The 20,209-nt window shown below is 38.2% G+C and overlaps 2 protein-coding genes and 1 long non-coding RNA gene across 5 annotated transcripts in view; 1 reads left to right on the top strand and 2 right to left on the bottom strand.

Moving 5' to 3' along the window:
* Positions 1–232: 232 nt before the first annotated feature.
* LOC122294514 (putative disease resistance RPP13-like protein 1) overlaps positions 233–20,209 on the bottom strand; it is a 78,373-nt gene continuing 58,396 nt past the window's right edge. For all 3 annotated transcript variants that reach the window (XM_043103308.1, XM_043103309.1, XM_043103306.1), the window contains exon 5: positions 233–399. The gene's annotated coding sequence lies outside the window, so the exon portion shown is untranslated. The remainder of the gene's footprint in view (positions 400–20,209) is intronic.
* On the bottom strand, positions 2,982–5,464 carry LOC122294638 (putative disease resistance RPP13-like protein 1). Its single transcript, XM_043103541.1, has 2 exons — positions 4,673–5,464; positions 2,982–4,592 (listed from the first exon to the last, which is right to left on the bottom strand). Exons 1-2 carry the CDS (start codon positions 5,462–5,464, stop codon positions 2,982–2,984), a joined length of 2,403 nt encoding a protein of 800 aa, XP_042959475.1.
* Positions 11,131–13,927, top strand: LOC122294518. Its single transcript, XR_006237667.1, has 2 exons — positions 11,131–11,629; positions 13,668–13,927. It is a non-coding gene; the product is annotated as an uncharacterized LOC122294518 (long non-coding RNA).

Here is a 20,209-nt window from a genome sequence, read left to right as displayed (position 1 = left end):
TTTCTTTTTTACGTCTATTTTAACTTCATATTTACCCTACTTTTTTGTAAAAAAAAAAAATAATAAATAAAAAAAATGTGTGGGCTTCCAAATTTCAATTTTTTAAAAAATTACAATCTAAACTAAATAATTCATTTTTTATTATAACAAAAAATACAACTAACTAAAAACAAGTAACATACTAACATGCTGTCAAAATTTAAAAATAAAAAATAAAATGAAATCCAATATCTTCTAAGTGCAAACCAAATTAAATGTTCCCAACAAGGCAACAACAACAAATTACAAACTTCCAAATGCACCAAAATAAATTAAATTACAAACTTCTAAATGTCCAACAAATGTTCCCAACAACAATAAAGTAAATATTACAAACTTCCAAACGTTCAAACTTCCAAGCTATGCCTGAAAAACAAAAATATATAAAAAGATTAGTAAGGAAAACAACCCCAACTTTAATTTTAATCACAAAGTCAAAAATAATTTGAATTGTTAAATCCCTAAATAAAAATAATTTGAACAGAAGTTACACAAGTTGTTTTCAACATTCCTGCCAACGTACATCATGATAAACAACCAATACAATCTTAGAACCATATTCTTTTTTGTCATGATCAGGAGTCTTACAATTAACCAGAGATTTTATGAAGGCACCTAAATTGTGAGCTCGGAGCAGTGTAATCAACTTTTTCATACACTTATTATACGATATTTCTGGATCTTTCTTTTAAGATTGGTGCGCATAGACTGAGCTTTGTACTCCATTAGCCTATACAAGGAATGCGTATGAAAACGACTGCTTTCATTCAGTGACATTGGCACTTGTAAGAGGCAGTCATGTAACAAATGCAAGCTAGCATTTATGCACAGGTCGCTTGCGGACACTTACAAAATTTGAAAGTCCACACACAAATGCAAACAAGGTCATTTGAATCAGGTTTGGAAGTAATAGGAGATACAAAATTCTCATTTCATTTTATCTTATAATTATAATTTTTTTAAATTTTTATACAAAATATAATAAACAATTTAACTTTCTCAAATTCCAATTCAACTTTTTCAAATCTCAAAATAATAATAATATTAAAAAATAATATTTTAAACTTTTATCTTAACTCAAAATCCTTATCTTATTTTCAAACCTGTTGGGATCTACACTCTTGAAAACCAACGGGAATAAAAAAGTTTTTGAATTTACAAAAAAGAAAAATTAATTAATTGTGTGAAAATAACATTGTAGAATAAAACAAGTAGCTATACGCTAGATTTGGGCCGGATTGTTGAGAAGTCCAAAGACAGCATACATGTGGACGTCCCAATGTAGTTATATATATATATATATATATAATATATATATATATATATAGTTATATATAGTTATATATTTTAAGAGAAGGTTTACTGTTACAAAAAGATCTCATAACATTAATGAAAGAAATAAAATATATAATCATATATAAAAGAAACAAAAATCTTTCAATTTAGATTATTTGTAAGTTCATTATTATTATAATAATAATAATAATAAAATTTCATTATATTTTTAACGATGAATTAGAGGATAAAAATGTAACCATGCATAGTGTAAAAACAAACAAAATCCACTGTTCATGACTTCTGGCGCACACAAGATTTAAGCAAATATCTTCACTTCTCATAGATCAAATCAATTATATATATAAAAACAATTCAATTAATATCAATTCAGATTCAAATAGGAACCCCAATTCAATTATATATATATATATATAATTTAAAAATCAAGAATTATATAATATTCCAATAATAAGTAATTAGTTATAACATCAAGTACGTACGTGATAAACAAATTAATGATCATATAGGTTATAGGGGCGCAATATGTTAAGTGCTGTGAGTACAAATTGTCAGGTTTATGATGTAAATTGCTAATTTTATTAGTTTATGGTGCAATTTAAAGAAATACGAGTATATGATAACATCAGATAATATCAATATGATCATGATCAGTACTAGATTGCAAAAAATGCAACCAAATGAGTGACACGATGTTTCCAAGATCAAGAAAATTAGTCATATCTATAATATTGCATTTTGTTTTTGAAAAATAAAAGTAATTCATTAGTCATGTGAATTTTAAGAAAAGATGAAAGAAAAGCTGTACCCAGAACTTGTTAATAGTGTGATCATCCTCCACTCTCTGAAAGCTAGCTGTCAATCATCCCTCAGACGGTGGTGGTGCATACGGACTGAACCAAACTATGGATGAAAACAAATATGAGAGAGTTACAAAACAAATTAAGAAAGAGAATTAATTTGAGTATATATAATATGTATGGAAAAGATCAAATGAGAGGGATATTATTGGATCTATTATGTATTATATATTAAAAACAAATCAAAAAAATGCATTTCATTATATTTGGATACAAAATAAAAAGAGTTAAGTCAATCATGATCAGCAAAACAAATATTCCCAATGCTCACATCAACTTACTTACACATTATATATGTATATATATATATAATGCCAATTCATATTTCTTTTGCTTTTACTTTTATTAATTTTTAACAAAATTTTATTTTATAACCTCAATTAAAAGCTTTCATGAGGTTGCATTAATGCATGCATGGGACTCTCACCTGGAAACCGGTCAACTCCTTGAATTCGTAAGACATCAAGCCGTATGTTGGGGACGCGAGCCATATTGAGCCATTCTTTTCCTTGTTTACCTCTCATCTCTTTATTCAACACAGGATCACAGTCAAATATATGTAAAAAACGAAGGGAGGTAGGAAACCCCTCTTCTGGCATGTACCTGAGATTGGGACAGCAATTGAGGTGCAATTCTTCAATGGAGGTGAGGTGTTGAAACCCCTCATTGTCCAAAGATTTCAAATTTCTAAATGAAGAGATTTGAAGATTGGTCAGAGTGGTGGGCAGCAACAACCCCCAAGGAAAGGACTCCACATTTTCTGATCCACCGTCAATTTCCAACCATTCAAGAGGGGAGTATTTGCAAATCCCATCCCTTCCAGTTTGCAATGAGTTTCTTACACCTCCTGATCACAATTTGCTTTAGATTGGAAGGCAACCTCCCTTCTGGAAACGAATCAACTTCTGGACAATTTCTTAACTCTAAATAACAAAGAGACGGAAGGGACATGTGTCCTATCCAATCAGGAAAACCTCTCCCGCCGTAGTACTTGATGGTGAGACTTTTCAATTTTTCATGAGACTGCAGATTTTCAAGTACACTTCTTTGACTTTCCAAAATACCACGTACTTGTTCTAAGGGATTCCATTCTAACACCAACTCCTCGAGATAACGCTTATCCTTCAACCTTGCATCCAAAGAATCCTTGGCTGATCTAACATTTTGGAGCTGTTGAATTAAAAGTTTTCCCCGAAGATTTATTAGGTTTCCCAATTCTCCAATATTGCTAGACCCATTATCATGTTTGCTGACGATGAATTTGGATAGCGTCTGGAGACATTTTAATCTACCCATTTGTATCGGCATCTCCTTTAATTGTCTAGTTCCATCAATTTGAAGATGACGTAAATTAACAAGTTTCCACATATCTCTTGGCAATCTTTCCAACTCCCTACACCCTGATAACTTCAAAGTTTGCAAATTGTACAACATACATATGGAATTGGGCAACCCTTTAATAAGTGATTTAGAAACATCCAAATAACGTAGATGTTTCATTTTACTAATTGAATCAAACAACTGATCAGTTAGCTGCCTTATCCCAGATAGAGAAAAAACTTTTAAGCACCATGCCCTTGGCATTTTGATTTCAGCCCCTACAATACAATCTAATACTAGGAAAGTGCGCAATTGCTTTGCCTTGTAAAGATCCTCTTCAATATCCTTAACAAAGTTATCCGAACTTCTATGGAAATACGATAAATAGCGAGTCATCCTCCCAATTTCTTTTGAATTATCACCATTCAACCGCGTAAAGCTAAATTGCCCAGTCACGAAATTTGCCAAGTTGTTGACAAGATCATGCATTACAAAACCTGATCTTGATTTTTGAAATAATGATCTTGATACAAGAGCATCGAAGTAACGATTGCCAACTTCTTCCATAGTTTCTATTTCAGATTGTTGCAAGAAACCTTCCGCCATCCATAATAAAACCAATTGATCTTTTTCAAAAATATAATCTTCTGGAAATATCGAACAATAAGCAAAACATCTTTTTAAGTATGAGGGGAGATACTTATAACTTAATCTCAAAGCCGGAAGAATGTATGTCCCCTTCATGTGAAGATCCCATAAATTACTCTTCAATATATTCGTCCATCTCTCGACATTTGATTCAGACCACAAGAGATCGCCAATGGCTTTGATTGCTAAAGGTAGACCTTTGCACTTTTTCACAATTTTTCTACCTATATCTATTATCTCTGGATCTGCATTGGAGCTACCATCACGAAATGCATGTTTTTCAAAAAGGAACCAGCAATCATCATTTGGTAATAGCTTTATATGATGAGTTGCAGTTGCCTTCATGGCCAATGCAACGCTTTTATTCCTTGTGGTGACAAGGATCTTACTTCCTTGAGTCCCATAGCGCAAGAGTTGGCTTAGGAACTCCTGATGACAGGATTTCTCACTCCAAACATCATCCAAAACAAGGAGAAATTTTTTTCCCGTCAAATTCTCTTTAGGATAACTTGAAGCTGCTCTGGATCCTCTATAGAAGGAGCTGATGAAGTTGAAGACTGATCTATAATTGATTTCATTACATTGGGCACAACAAATTCTTCTGAAACACAAAACCATATTTTAAGATTGAAACGTTGCTCCACCCGAGTGTCGTTGTATGCCAGTTGAGCAAGGGTAGTCTTGCCGATTCCCCCCATGCCAACGATGGCAATCACGCACCTTTCATTGCCACTCGCATCAGACGAGAGCAATAAGTCGATAATTTTTTTCTTGTCCTCATTCCTACCAAAAGTGTCGGACTCTGAGACGTAAGAAGTGAGCACCTGTTCTGGATATCGTTTTCCTCCAACTCCTCCTACTTGTAGACCCATACAATCCTTTTGCTTTGTTAGATCTTCAAGTCTATCAAGTACCTCTTCCATTTTTGGCTCTACTTCATTGACAAAAGTATCAAGGACAATATTAGAGAAGCGGTCTCGTACCTTTTCTGCAGTAGTACTAGATTCAGCGTCCAGCTTTCTTTGCAAGGCTTCAGTAGCAATCTCATCCAAGATGTCCTCCGCGTCGAAGAGAACATCCTTCAAATCGTCAACCCAGTCTTTCACCGAAGGATCCGTAAGTTGCTTTTCTTCCGCGTCTGCAAGCACAGCATTCACATACCGCATTGCTATCTTCAATTTCCTTGAGAGCTTTTCGGTTTGTTTTCTTCCCTGCAAGAAGTCAGCCACCTCTGGAGATGCCATTCTGTCAAACAACACGCTGAGTGAAGCAGAGAGAAATGCCAAGCCCACCTCAGCCATGTTTTTCTTCTTCGGAATGAAAGAAATCAAGGAAAATGAGGGAAGGTTTTTTGGCAAACAGCAAAGCAAGCTCAGGTTGCAAGAAAATTCTTACTACAATAAAATGAAATAGGAGAAATGTCAGTGGCACATGCTCTGGTCATGGGTCATTGATTGAATTTATGAGAAGAATAATTCTACTCATAAGCCGGTCCAAAACTCCAACACCACACACCTCCAGTAGAGAGAGAGGGCTACGGGAGGGAAGTGGGAAAGAAGTGTGGGTAAGAGGGCTACAGAAGTGAGGAAAGGGAGGAGAGAAAGTGCGGCCTTGAGGGTGAGAGATGGGAGTGAGGGCTACGGAAGAGAACTGTAAAATAAGTGTAAAAATAACCCAGTCATATACAATGCGAGAGAGAGAGAGAGAGAGAGAGAGAGAGAGAGAGAACCTTGGAGTCGTCGGCGGCTAAACGCTACGGTGAAGGTGAGCAGAGGAGGGAGAATGTGGGAGGGGAAGGGGATTCGGAAACAATAAATCTACTCAGCAGCCACTATTCCGCTGCAGCCATAGAAGCCATGACGTGTAAACCGGCTCATTAATACGGTTGAACCGAACCGGCCACCCATTTCCCTTGAATCCGTGTGAATCCCTCCATTTCCCCATAGAGCCATCGAAGCCCCCAACCCCCCACCGAGCCATCGAAGCCCCCAACCCCCCACCGAGCCATCGAAACCCCCAACCCCCCGGAGCCGTCGACGGAGCTAGGCTTCCCGAAACCAGCAAACCATGGCCGTCAAAACCCACCGGCCAGTTTTCCTCCCGAACACAAACGCCGTTCGGTGAATGCAAAGTGGTCTGAAACGGCGAAACCCACCAGGTCCCCAACCCCCCACCGAGCCATCGAAGCCCCCAACCCACCGGCCAGTGTCCCCCCCAAAACCCCACGCCGTTCGGTGAAACCGTATGGTCATTTCCTTTGAAACCCATCCCTGTTTTGGTCCCGAAACCCCACGCCGTTCGGTGAAACCATACCCGTCATTCCGTTTGAAACCCATCCCTGTTTTGGGTTTGAAACCCCACGCCGTTCGGTGAAACCATATGGTCATTCCGTTTTGAAACCCATCCCAGTTTTGGTCCCGAGACCCTACGCCGTTAGTGAAAACCAGATGCTCCATTTCAGGTTTCCGAAACCTTCAGCCCCTTGATGCTCTGCTACGTAAACCCTTCCTATCACTCCCCGTTGAGAAAGGTAAATTTTTCCCCACGAAAGGTTCTAAACTGTTCTTGGTATTTTACAGATTGCGAAACTGGAGTAGGGATCTTCTTGCAGATTGCGAAAGTGGAGTAGGTACAAATTTTCCAGATTGCATTGACTCATGGCTTTACATAAATATGGTTCTGTATTTTTCAATTTGGCTATGGTTCTGTATTTTACAGTATGGTTAACTGAAAAATCATGTTCCTTATTCCAATTATGGTGAATGTAAATGTATGGAAAATTATGATAATGTATCGATCGGTTGCTAAATTAGAAAATGTTTGATAAGGCAGAATTGTCTATTTTGATGTCTATTTTGATGCTAATGTTTGGATTTAAAAGATAAAAAAATATTGTTGGCCAGATCATGTATTGTGAGGTCAGTTTCAAACTTAGAGCTTTTTGCAGTTGATATGGTTATTTACTTTCTCACAATTTGATGTTGAATGTCTTTGGTTGTTCTGAAGCACGCATGGCATCATCTCATTCATCATCTGTGGTTAATGATTCTCAAATTGAGTCACCAACTTGTTGGTGTGGTTTGAAAACTACATTAAAGACGTCCCACACGAAGAAAAATCCTAGAAGGAGATTTTTTGCTTGCCCAAATTATAATACGGTAAACTTGTTATTTGGTAAATTTGCATAATAAGTTTCTGATTGCGGTTGGTATTTTATCAATGGCATTGGGAGTTTGCACTGTGTGCAGGGAAATGCAATGTGCGAATTCTTTGTATGGGCGGATATACTTTATCTGCTAGAAGAGAATTTTCGTGCAAGAGAGAATAAGGCTTCGAAGACGTGGGATGATGTACTACATCGCGAGTATGACATTCGGAAAAGGGAAGAGAAAGTGAGAAAGATAGTGAAGAATCTGAAAAAGGAAAAGCGGAAATTGTTGTTTTTGTATTGGGTTATGACAATTGTAATAGTGCTTGCTTGGTTTGGATAAATTTCATGTAAACATACTGTTGTATATGGATTAGATTAGGTGGTTTTTGAATGTCATACTAGTTAAAACCATGTTTTGATGAACAGCATGTAAGTAATATGTTGCTAAGAGCAACCTGTGTGGCTTCAAAGTTTGTTTAGTAATCTCTTTGATAATCAAATGTGGAAGTTTTTTTCAACTGTATAGAATGGTAAAAAATATGATGAAATAGGCGTAAGTATTTATTTCTAAAATTATTTTGGAATGTAAAGTGAGTCTACATTCAAATCTGAGTTTTTTATTGCTGCTTTTTGGTTAGGCTTGCATACTTGAAAATATTTCCATTCTTCCAGGGACTCTAATTCGCGTTGGCTGCTGTAAATTATAAGTTATGACCGAGCAAGGAATTGTTTGGTATTCTGCGCATTTTAGAAGCCATAACAGAAGTCGGCTGCATGTAATTGCTGAGGGAACCCAAAAAATATTCCCAAAAACCATCGACATATTTAATAGAACACAGACGTGACAAAAACCCATGTTTTCCATTCTCTTACGTCTGTGTTAGGCTTTCGGCGTACTCATGCAAAAGCACCTTTAACGTGTGTACAAGTTTTGAGTGAAAAAGTAGCATCTTACGTCCAATGTTAAAAAGGTAGGTTGATATAAAATACCATCGACGTCAAGAAAATGTGCATCAGTCATCGGTGATGTACTGCCCACATTTTGTTCAAATTCTACAGCAGCTGCCACAGTTGACGATGAGGGCGCCTCTTGTCTCAGATCCTCCGGATTACTCGGCGAGTACGACATATAATGTGGCAACTAATAAAACATTACCCCAATTCTGTTAGGCAGATTAGAATGACTCTAAACAAATGCTATGATTCTTAATTTCTGAAAATTAAAAATTCATGACAAATTCTCATACCTCTAATGAAGCATGAAATGGGCGATTGTCTACCGGATTACTTGTCGGAGGACATGGCATATTTACCAAGGTTTTAAAAACCGTTCCGTTCAGGCCGGAATGGCCGGAATTTTTCGTGCCGGAACAGTGACCGGAACCGGATAGGTGTCTATTCCGTTCCGGGTCAAATTCTGGCCGTTCCGGTCAAATTCCGGCCGTTCCGGTCAATTCCGGCCGGAATTCCGGTATTCCGGCCGGAATGGTAATTCCGGTCCAAAAAAAAAAAAAAAAAAGAAAAAAATTCTTTTGTAAATAAGTTGAAAAATAATGAATAAAATTGTACTTTTAGAATTCAAATACCTCTTTCCGTGCACTAGAAGTATTGTTACTTTTAATAATCTGTCTATTCTTTAATTTTTTTTCCTTTATTTTTGTGTCTTAACTCAAGTTTATGATTTTTTTCAATATATATTCATTTTATAAATCTTTAATTCTTCTATATATATACACATATACATATCACACACTTACATATATATGTATTTATTTGATTAATTGTTAGTTTATATATACATATAAATATTTATATATAATATATAATTAATTCCGAAACGGTACACCGAAACGTATCGGTACCGAAATATTTCGTTCCAGTGCCTCGACCGGAATGGTCTCCGGAACGGATTTCAAAACTTTGATATTTACATCAAAACAACGCTACCATATGAAATTTTTAAATAATCATGAGCTTGCCACATCAATTATTAAAAAATTAAAGACATCAAAAACTATACTTACTTGGAAGACGATCGGATTGCCATAAACAATATCTGAATGCGGCATTAATGAATGCGAAGTCGACGTCGAGCAACTATGTGGCATTCCATCTTCGTCTTCCCCCATCACACTAAGACTATGAATGTCTTCCAAGACTTTATAGACGATGAACATGACGACAAAAGAATAAAAAGGAAGATTAAATCCCTCCATACGTAATGCATATTATGAAAAGATAAGCACTTTGATAAGCAATGATCATATGTTAATTTCTCAACTGATCGATTATGTATGAAGAAGTACATTCTGTTGCATTTCTCGGTTTCTCTTGGAACTTGAGGAGGCATTTAATGATGACCAAGGATGGTGCATGACTTTGATAGAGACTATTATGATACAAAGATATGGTTACCCAACCTCAAATATAAAAACTAAAATGTATAAAGTTCTTATGGGCAATAAGGAAACCTCTGGAAGTCCCAAGCTTGCAAGAGGAATGAAATAAAGGCAATAGTGACGATTAAGACTAAAATTGAACCATCTAATTTAGTAAATAATGGATGTATATTGAACGAAACTGGGTTATTATTTTTTTCACTAATATTTAATTTTTATATTTTTAACCAAACCAACCTGAACATTTGTAATACGTCTCGCATAACTAAGGAGTTCAGACTTCTAAGCCTAACTGATCTCCACCCTCACAATAATTTTTACAGATTTTTCCAGCCAATGTTGCTAAAGATTTTGGTGGAAGTAATTCGCGTTGGTCGGTTATATTTTGCTGTATCAACACACTCATACTGTTAGATTTTGCTGTACCAATCAAAAATACAGCCCCAGCCATAACACTTTTACCTTTCTAAAAATAACGATACATATACTGAGCAGCGGAGATTTTTTTTCGACTCAAACAGAGCATTTCCAGAATAAAAGCAGAGGAGAAGTGCACACGGCGAAACTAGATGAGTTTCTTCCACGTATTCTAACAAAGATGAAATTTTTTTCCTCCATGCCCTACCCTAACCCCCATTACCCATCTCAGAAAATACAAACCATTCCATCACCATGTACACATGAATAAAATAATAGTGTAAACTTGAGATGGAAAAATTTTTACCAACCAAGCTCAGCAAACCGTGGCCGAAACAAAGCAGTTAGGGGCAGTTCTCGCTGGTTTCGTGCGTTCAATCAAGTCGCCGAAACTTGCAGCAGGTTTCCGACGTACCACCGTTTGGAGCTGCCGTCGAACATGGATACACCGTCGCGAGGTGGCCCTGGGCAGAGGAACCCCGACACGGGTTCGTCGTGACGACGTGGGTTTACGCGAGTTTCGGATCGCGTTTACCCACTCTGAAATATGTTCTGTAGGTTGTGCGCCGGAGCTGGGCTGACTGAGCAGTGCCCCTCGGTGGCGATGAGGAGATACTCGGCGGCGCCGGGAGCCTCTGGGTAGAGGAAGTGCACGCCGGTTGCTGTCGAGGGAGGAGGGAGTTCGCGCGATGATTTCGAATGGGGATAAAATCTGAAACTGATTTTCAAATGATTTTCAAACGGTGCGTTTTGCTTAGGAAGTAAAAAAAAAAAAAAAAAGTATAAAACAGACCGCCACGTAGTGAGTGCAAAGTGTGCACCGCTACAGTGGCTTCTGCGTAGCTGAACTCATTTGGAAAAGAGTTATTCTACGCATCCACAACTGTAGCAGGTGCACACTTTGCACACCATACGTGGCGTTCTTTTTTTTTTTTTTTTTCTCGTTTCTGCTAAAATTAGCATTTGAATTTTGAACCATCGACGTATTGAACCCATTGCACTCCCGCGTCCCCCTCCCTCCCTTTCGTCGCCTAGCACACTCGAGCGTCGCCGTCCCTGACGTCGCCCAACAACGGTGACTCATCGGCCTGCCTCTAACCATCGTCGCCTAGCCTTTTTTCCCCACAATCCATTTCAAACAAGAGGGAGTTCACAGGGACCACTCGTCACCTAGCACCCGCGTCGCCGTCCCTCTCGTCGCCCAGTGCCCGTGAGCCTTCCACTGCACAATTCAAATCCTTCCCCCTATTTTGGAAGAGTTAAAGCAAAATGAAAGTTCTCCTCTCATTATTTTCTGGGTTTTCTTTGGAGTGAGAAATTGCTCCAAATTTGGTCTTCGTAGCTCCAGAGTTTTTCTACAAAGGCACTTGAAGACACAGAGTAACAGACAGAAAGAAAAAGAGACACTCACAGCTTGATAAGGCCAAAAGGGTCTAGCACCGGAGACCGGTTACCGGAGAGAGCAAGCCTCCGTACTTTTCACAGACCGGAATATAACTGTGAGTTATTTACGAGATTTGCCATTTTCTTTGATTCACTCTTTGCTCTTCACGGATCTGCTAATCCCTCGTGCATGCCTGAAAATGCAGTTCTAAATTCAAACATTCAATGCCTCGATCCGTGCGGTGTTGTTTCGTTGCTTGTTATTCTTCGTTCTTTGACCTCCACCTCTCTCTGGTTTTGCCTTTCCTTGCATTTCTATTTCTTCACAGTGATTCTATTCGAAAACGTTGTTTATTTATTTAAAGCTTGGTTTGGCTGTTGTGAAAATGTAGGATATTAAATCAAGTAAAAAAAAATCAAATATTAGATTTATGATTCGATTATTATCCCCTTGGACCTTGTTTTTATTTGGAATATAATCTCGAGGTTATATTCTTTTTATGTTTTCGTCAATCTGCGAATTCAGAAGAACGGGAATCTTTGCTCAGCAAAGACTAATGCATTTGTTTGCTCTGGTTGAGTTTAATCCATTATGTGTGTATATGAAAACATACATATGTCATGTGTTTCTGTCGTAGAAATGCATATTTAAGCTGAAATTTTTACATTTGCGTAAAAGATTTGTAGGCATATGGATGCTGTAAAGTTGAATCCAGCAAATGAGTGATCTCCTTTCTTGATTTATTATAGAATTACTAAAGTATTGGCTTTAATGATACAATAATCTCCCTGTTGCCAATATGCCACCTTGTCATTTACTATATCTGAGTGTGTGCCTATTGTCTGTTATTTATGCTGAACTTGCTTTACTCTTACAATATTGATAAAGAAGCAGTACTAGTAACCTTTTGAAGGTGATGACACCATATATATCTTTCAAAAATGGTATTGGTTAAGTGAAAACTGGAAATGCCTTATCTTTTGAATGGAACTCTCTTTTTGTGGCAAAGAGTCTTGTGCCATTAGCTTTTAATGCTGTGAAGATTTTTAATATTATTAACTCCTTCTTTCCTATATCCTGTATCTTGTTTTATGTGGGATTAGTGGCTTACTTGTGCCTGTCCTTGACTGCTATAGATAGTTTTATTATACTTTGTGCATCTGGGGTTTACTCTTTAGGGGTAAATTTGAAGGCTCTGCCTCGATGAGGTTCCACATTATTAAAAAAGGTCTAGCCAAGTTAGAGTCATCCTCAGTTTGATATCTGAATGGTTCAATGGAAAGAGAATTTTCAATTAGAAATGGCAATCTTAGTTATACTAGTTGTTATCCTGATCCCATACTTTGGAAATGAATATTAACTGGTTGGTCAGTAAAGGCTGCAAATTAGTTGGTTGCGGTTCAGCAGCACCTACCCTGAAGGTTTCAAATGATGATCTTGCAAAAATAGTTGATACTTTTGATGAATGGATATTTGTTCGAACTGGGATTCATGACTGTCGGGTTCTTTCAGGTCAATTCTTATTTGCAATACATGATGATGACATATAATGGATACTTGTGAAGCATCGTGGTTACTTTACTTTTGCTAGCCCAAATATTAAATAAAATAGATTGTTCGAGAATGGATGAAGGCAGTTGGTTGTTCTATTCCCTTCGAAACTGTTTATGTCTGGTAAAAGCTTATTTTGGTTTTTATTCTCAATCCTCTATGGGTGTAGCATCACCCTTGGTAAAATGCATTATGTTGTTTTTGGGTGCATGCAAATATATTTTGGTTGGGATGAAACAATGATCATCATGGGTAATTAATTCCTAGTTTCTGCAATATATATGTTGTCATTTGCTTGAGGAGGACGTTCCCAGTTTTGTATCATATTACAGTAAATATTTACCTTGAGGAGGACATTCCCAGTTTTGTATACTTGCTAAAGTTTGCACTTTTGGTTCCCACTTGGAGTTGTGCTCTCTTTGAACTTCGAAGCTTGTTGAAGTTTTTTTACTATTAAAATTTCATCATTACCGTGTTTGTGTTTCTTTTCTGATGAGGTTATGATGGTATTCTTCTAAGTCCAAGCTCTTTTTGCTTGTTTATCTTCAGCCAAATTTTCCTCATTTATGGCCTCCAGTATATTTACTCTTGCCATTTTTCAGATCTGGTTTCAACCCAGGATTGGATTTTGGCAAGATTGGAAGCAAAGACAAGTGGACAGTTTCTAAGGGTGTTGCAGTGAAGCTGATTGTATATCTTGTATTACTATAGTTTGTCAATATTACTTTCACTAGGCCATTGTAGGACGTTCTTTAAATTGGAGTGAAGATTTTTTTGTAAATGAAATTGATGGATAATGAGATAGTCATTATCATGTGAACAATGTACTAATTATAAGTGAAATCTAAGAGTTTTCAGGAAAGGTTACCATGCTAGCAATTTGTGTGTTACAGACAACGGCTCCAGAGTTGCATCACAGGAAAATGCCTCTAGAGTTGTTGTTACAGGCTTTCCAAAGTGCTAAAATCATATTGAGTTGACTTTAAGCCTCAATAAGTTACGTATTTCCATAATTTCATTTTGTTATACATTTTCAATTACTTTTTAAAAATAAATAGTTGATGTGTTTTGTCAAAAGGCAAGTCCAGATTATGTTATACCATATGATTGACTTGTGGATCTATTGAATCTTAACAAGAGAATGCACAACTTTGATTTTGTTATATATACAAGATGATTGTTTTCTCAGTGCAATACAAAACATACCATTACAGTTGATCCATAAAAAAATGATGTATTTCATACAACGTGCTATTTATATACAATTTATCCGAATCATTACTTATATATATAAAAAAAAAATAAAAAATAAAAAATAAAAAAATAAAAAAATTATCCGAATCAAGCCAAAATTATTACAAATATGACAATCCAATATAAACACTAATTTTTTCTTTTTCTTCTGAAGAGTTCTCTCTCTTGTACTTTATCTTCCTTTTTACTAACTTCATTCTCACGTAGCAATATGTCATCCACATCTTCCATAATTTATTCTCTCTTATACGAATGTTTTCCTCTAGCAAGTGAAGTATTCCGCCCAAACGAAAAATTCACATCTCCTCACTTCTCCCTGCACACAGTACCAAAATTTAATTCAAATGATAAAGCATAATGTGCAAAATAATATTGGGCCAAGCTCTCTTCCTATCTTGGATCGTATTTCAGTTCTTCCACAAAATAAAATCACAATAGTACTTACACAACACTATAGGCATTGTGGTTTGATATTCAATATTGACTCTCAAGAATAAGTAACCATATACGATTAACTATGCTGCAGTTGAATCCACAACTTTGGCTGAAAGCAAGAACTTACTCATCTAGCATATACTTCAATCGTTGAATTGCTTTTCAAATCACAAACGATTGCATACCTATGAACAAAGAAACCTGTTACAATAATCAACTAAGAAAGGGGAACAATAAAATTACGAGGTACCAAAATAAAAAAGAAAGGAAAACAAGGGGGGCAATACATGACCAGATCGCACTAACAAAGTTGAGAAAATCAAAGAGAGGAAGGTGAAAACTTTCTTGCAGAAAGAAAACCAGAAAATAATAGAAATGAAAGTAGAATCTAAATTAGCTTTAATAAATTCATAATTAATAAATGAAACTTAAGAAAAAGTCAAAATGAATATTTAATGAAACATATGCCCTTCAAAATTAACTTGACCATACAACTAGGACTAATATTACAACAAGAAACATATTACGTAGGGCCCAGAACGGCACAAGCGCTGAGGTTACCATGTCAAATATTGCCTCAAAATAACTCAGGCAACCAAAGAAGAAGAGCAATATACAGAGTGTCTGTAGGAATGACCCCAACCGCTCCTTGTTTCAAAAGATTGACAATTGGTTCCAATTTCCAGTTGTCTACTCCTGATGAATCAGCTTTAAAATAAAGCAAGCCATCCTCTTGATGTTTTCATGCCAATTAAGGTAATATTAAATCTGTTCTCTCTCGCCATGAGAGCTTTGTTCACTATGCTTGTCAATCAACCGTCCCATTTCTTTCTTTTTTTTTTTTTTTTTTTTTTTGAGAAAAAAAATCCTTTCGGGAATAAAACTGATGAACAAGTGATCATCACGATGATTTATTTTCTTTGACTTATTATGAATTGGTGGCATTTAGTACCGATTGAAGAAAATGTCAAAACGAGTAAAGGACCTGATCTTTTTTCTTTCCAAATTTCATCAAGCCTGGCCTCCTACTTATCATTTTTATCAAAACTACAACGATCGTATATAATGTCTTATCCTCTCTCTAACGCTATTTTCTCAACAACCAAACAAGTCCTTTGTATGGAAACACTAACTACCGAAAATGAAATCAAGCATGTGCGGTCTACGTAAGGGAAGAGATGACAATAGGGCGAGAATGGGACCTTGGTGAAGCGAGGAGCAAAGTCTTTGAGATGCTTAGGGTTGCGCTTAATGGCCATGGCCAAGACACGGTGGAGCCACTTGGGTTTCGAGAGGACGAAAGAGACACTGCAGCTTGGAAACTGGCGGACACGTGGACTCAAGAAAGACGGCCAGAAACAGAGCGATAGCACTGAGTCGTGACTGTACAGTTCATACTGTGTAGTCATTCTTTAGAGTCTGTACACTTTGGCTGCACTTTCAGCTAATTTGAATTGAGATCAGAGAAAAAGACATGGAAGCCACCGGGTCATCATCCATAGGCGATGCAGGGGGTGGGAGTGGGGGAGAGGATGGGCAACACGGAGGGTTGGGGGAGAGGATGAGCAACACGGGGGTGGGGGTGGGTGAGAGGTGTTTAAACCAACAAGAGAATATATGTATCCTAGGTGTTTGTAGAAATGCATTACAGAGAGAATTCTTGAACAAGAGTATTCTTCATATATTGAATAATCCTCAATACAGTAATGCCCATATTTATAGAACAAGTGCAGCGGTTACATCAAGGATAATTCTAGAAGATTCTATAATATTCTTGATGGAGCAAATTCCCAATATTCTTATGGAGCAGAGTCTGTTATGAGATGCTGTGCAGCAGGTGCAATGGACGTGGCATTCGGTTGAGAGCATACAGCTGGTGCTTGTGAGGTGTTATTGTCTAAGGCAGGTGTAGGTGCTCTAATATTCCCCCGCGATTCAAGCGGCACCGATTGGATGGTGAGGCTTGAACGTAGAAGTGCAAAACGTGCTGAGGACAGTGGCTTAGTAAAAATATCTGCAATTTGTTCTTTACTTGAGACAAAGGAGACAATGAGAGTTTTGTTAGCGACACGATCACAGACAAAGTGATAATCAAGGTCCACATGCTTAGTCCGTGAGTGTAAAACAGGATTAGCCGAAAGATAAGTGGCTCCAATGTTGTCACATAACAAGTGAGGTGCAGCAGAAATAAAAATCCCCAATTCTTTTAATAAGGCTTGTATCCAAAGAATTTCACAAGCAGTATTTGCAACTGATTTATATTCAGCTTCAGTCGATGATCTAGCTATTGTGGCTTGTTTCTTGGAACCCCAAGATACTAAATGAGATCCAAAATAGACACAAAACTCACCCGTCGATTTCCGATCATCCGGGCAACCAGCCCAATCAGCATCAGAGAATGCTGTTAAATGAAGAGGAGAGTCAGAGGAGAAATATAAGCCAAGAGAGATGGTGAGTTTGAGATAACGCAGTATGCGTTTAACAGCTTGCCAGTGAGATTGGCGAGGACAATGCATAAACTGACAGACTTTATTGACTGCAAACGAAATATCAGGACGAGTGAAGGATAGATACTGAAGGCTACCAACAACGCTCCGATAGAGCTGAGGATCCTCAAAAGAGGGCCCATCAAGCGCTGAAAGTTTATTAGAGGTAGACATTGGTGTTGACACAGGTTTAGACTCATGCATATTTGTTTTCTTTAATAGATCCGAAATGTAACGAGACTGAGAGAGAAAAAGTCCAGTAGCCGTGCGATAGACATGAATTCCCAAAAAAAAATGAAGTGGACCTAAGTCTTTGACAGGAAAAGATTCAGACAAAGAGGATATAAAATCAGCAATAAGAGAGGAATCAGAGGCAGTGACTACTATGTCATCAACATAAATGAGAACATACACAGAAGCAGTAGCAGATTTAAAGATAAACAAAGAGGAATCAGAGACAGAAGCATGAAAGCCGAGTGAGATTAATTTCGAGCTAAGCTTTGCAAACCAAGCCCTAGGGGCTTGTTTCAAACCATAGATAGATTTTTTTAATTTACAAACAAAGTGAGGAAAGTCAGAATGAACAAACCCAGTAGGTTGTTGCATGAAAACGTCTTCTTCCAAGTCCCCGTGCAGGAAGGCGTTCTGTATGTCCAACTGATGAAGGGGCCACTTCCGAGACACTGCAAGAGAAAGCAAAAGACGTATGGTAACCGGTTTAACGACCGGACTAAAAGTGTCCGAATAATCGAGTCCCGCTTGTTGATGGAAACCTTTGGCAACAAGGCGAGCCTTTCGTCGCTCAATGGTTCCATCGGCAAGCCGTTTGGTCTTGAGGACCCATTTGGAACCGAGTAGATTTTGAGAGGGATGGGGAGGGACGAGGGACCAGGTTTTGTTACGAAGAAGAGCAGCAAACTCACTGGCCATGGCGTCACGCCAGGCTGGATATTTGGAGGCTTCCGTGTAGGAAGCAGGCTCATCGGGAATGGATAGATGAGTAGAGAAAGAGGCAGTGGGTTTCGGTGGTGGCCATAAAATGGTGCCATCGTTTCGGGTAAGAGGACGGGTGATGGAGGCTTTGGACCGAGTGGTCATGGGATGGGTATTTTGGAGGGAGGTGGAAGACGGAGCTGGTGAGGATGAAGGGATTGAGTGATTCGGTGCAGGGAAGTCGTGCGAAGTAGACGGCGCAGAGGAAACAGATTCTGGAGAAGGAGATGCCGAGTTAGGGTTAGGGGCAATGGGCTCATGGGCTGGGCTTTGATCATTGAGTGAGGAAAGGCTATCGGCTGGGCTGGATTGAGTAGTAGACTGATGACTCATAGATGGGGTCCGGTCTGGTAAGTGTGGAGAAAAGAAATGTAAAGAGTTGGGCTGGGCGGGTGAGCTTTGGGATTGTGATGAGGTTTGAGTTGAAGCAAAAGGGAAGAGAGTTTCATCAAAACGGACATCTTGGGAAATATATATCCGGCCAGTGGGAATGTGTAAGCAGTTGTATCCTTTGTGATCAAGGGTATAGCCTAAGAAGACACAGAGTTGAGAACGCATATCTAATTTATGACGATTAAAGGGGCGAAGATTGGGCCAACAGGCCGAGCCAAAAACACGTAAAAAATGATAGTCAGGTAAGGAATTAAAGAGTAATTGAAACGGAGAGAAATGATTAAGAATAGGTGTGGGCATTCTATTTATGAGAAAAACTGCTGTTTGAAAAGCATCAGCCCAATATTTGATAGGGACTGAAGATTGGGCTAAAAGAGAGAGCCCAGTTTCAACAATGTGGCGATGTCGCCGTTCAATGCTACCATTTTGTGCGTGAGAATATGGACAAGAAATTCGATGAGAGATGCCAAGTTTTTGTAATATGGCATGAAAGGGACGGAATTCACCACCCCAGTCGGACTGAACGGCAATAATATTTTTAGAAAAAGTATTGCGAACGAATTTAATGAAATTAAGAAAAATTTGCGAGACATCAGATTTTGCATTTAAAGGAAAGAACCAAACATATTTCGTAAAATCATCGACAATGGAAAAATAAAACCGATAACCACTAGAGGATAGCACAGGCGCTGGTCCCCAGACATCTAAAAATAACAATTGAAAAGGAAATTGCGATTGAGAAGGGGAAGAAGGATGAGGAAGAGCATGCGATTTGGCTTGGAGACATGCCGAGCAAGTGGATGAGGTAGAGGTGGACGTGATAGGAAGATTGTGATGTCGTATGGTAAAAGAAGTGATCCGTGGAGATGGGTGACCAAGACGAGCATGCCATATAGTTGATGAAGTCCGTTCGCCTATGAAAGCATGTTGGGAGGGAAGACGAACATTCTGATCATCAGTTGGAAGTACGTACAAGCCATTCTTAACGGGGCCCTGAAGAAGTACTTCCTGGGAATGTAAATCCTTCACAAAGAAACCAGATGAGTTAAATTCAAAGAAAACTGAGTTATCTAAACAAAATTGTCTAACAGATAATAAATTGCGAGAAATCAAAGGAACATGAAGTAATTGACGGAGAAGAAAATTGCCAGATGGAGTGGGAAGTAAGCCAGAGCCAGTGTTTTGAATAGCAAGTGAGGATCCATCTCCAATTGTCACTTGGTCTGGCCCTTGATAAGCAGTGGACTCGAGATTAAGTTTGGAAAAATCTGAGGTGAAGTGTGTCGATGCAGCCGTATCAGGAAACCAATTAGAAGAAGTAGAGGACGAATTTGGAAAATTGGTGAAATTAGCTGAGAAAGAAGAAGGAGGAGGAGATTGATATGCATGATCAAACCGATGATAGCAAGAAACAACTGTGTGACCGACACGGTTACAGAGTTGACAAGTGGGTCGATTAGTCTGAGCGGAAGAAAAGAAGTTAGGTGGAGTTGGAGAGAAAACACGACCTCCCCTTCCACGTCGAGGACTTCGGCCACGGTTGCGATTGGAGGGAGAGAAAGAGCCTCGGGTAGTGGAGTTTG

The sequence above is a fragment of the Carya illinoinensis genome, chromosome 14, assembly GCF_018687715.1.
Source record: "Carya illinoinensis cultivar Pawnee chromosome 14, C.illinoinensisPawnee_v1, whole genome shotgun sequence".
In the NCBI taxonomy this organism is placed as follows: Eukaryota; Viridiplantae; Streptophyta; class Magnoliopsida; order Fagales; family Juglandaceae; genus Carya; species Carya illinoinensis.
This window is presented reverse-complemented; position numbering and strand designations above follow the sequence as displayed.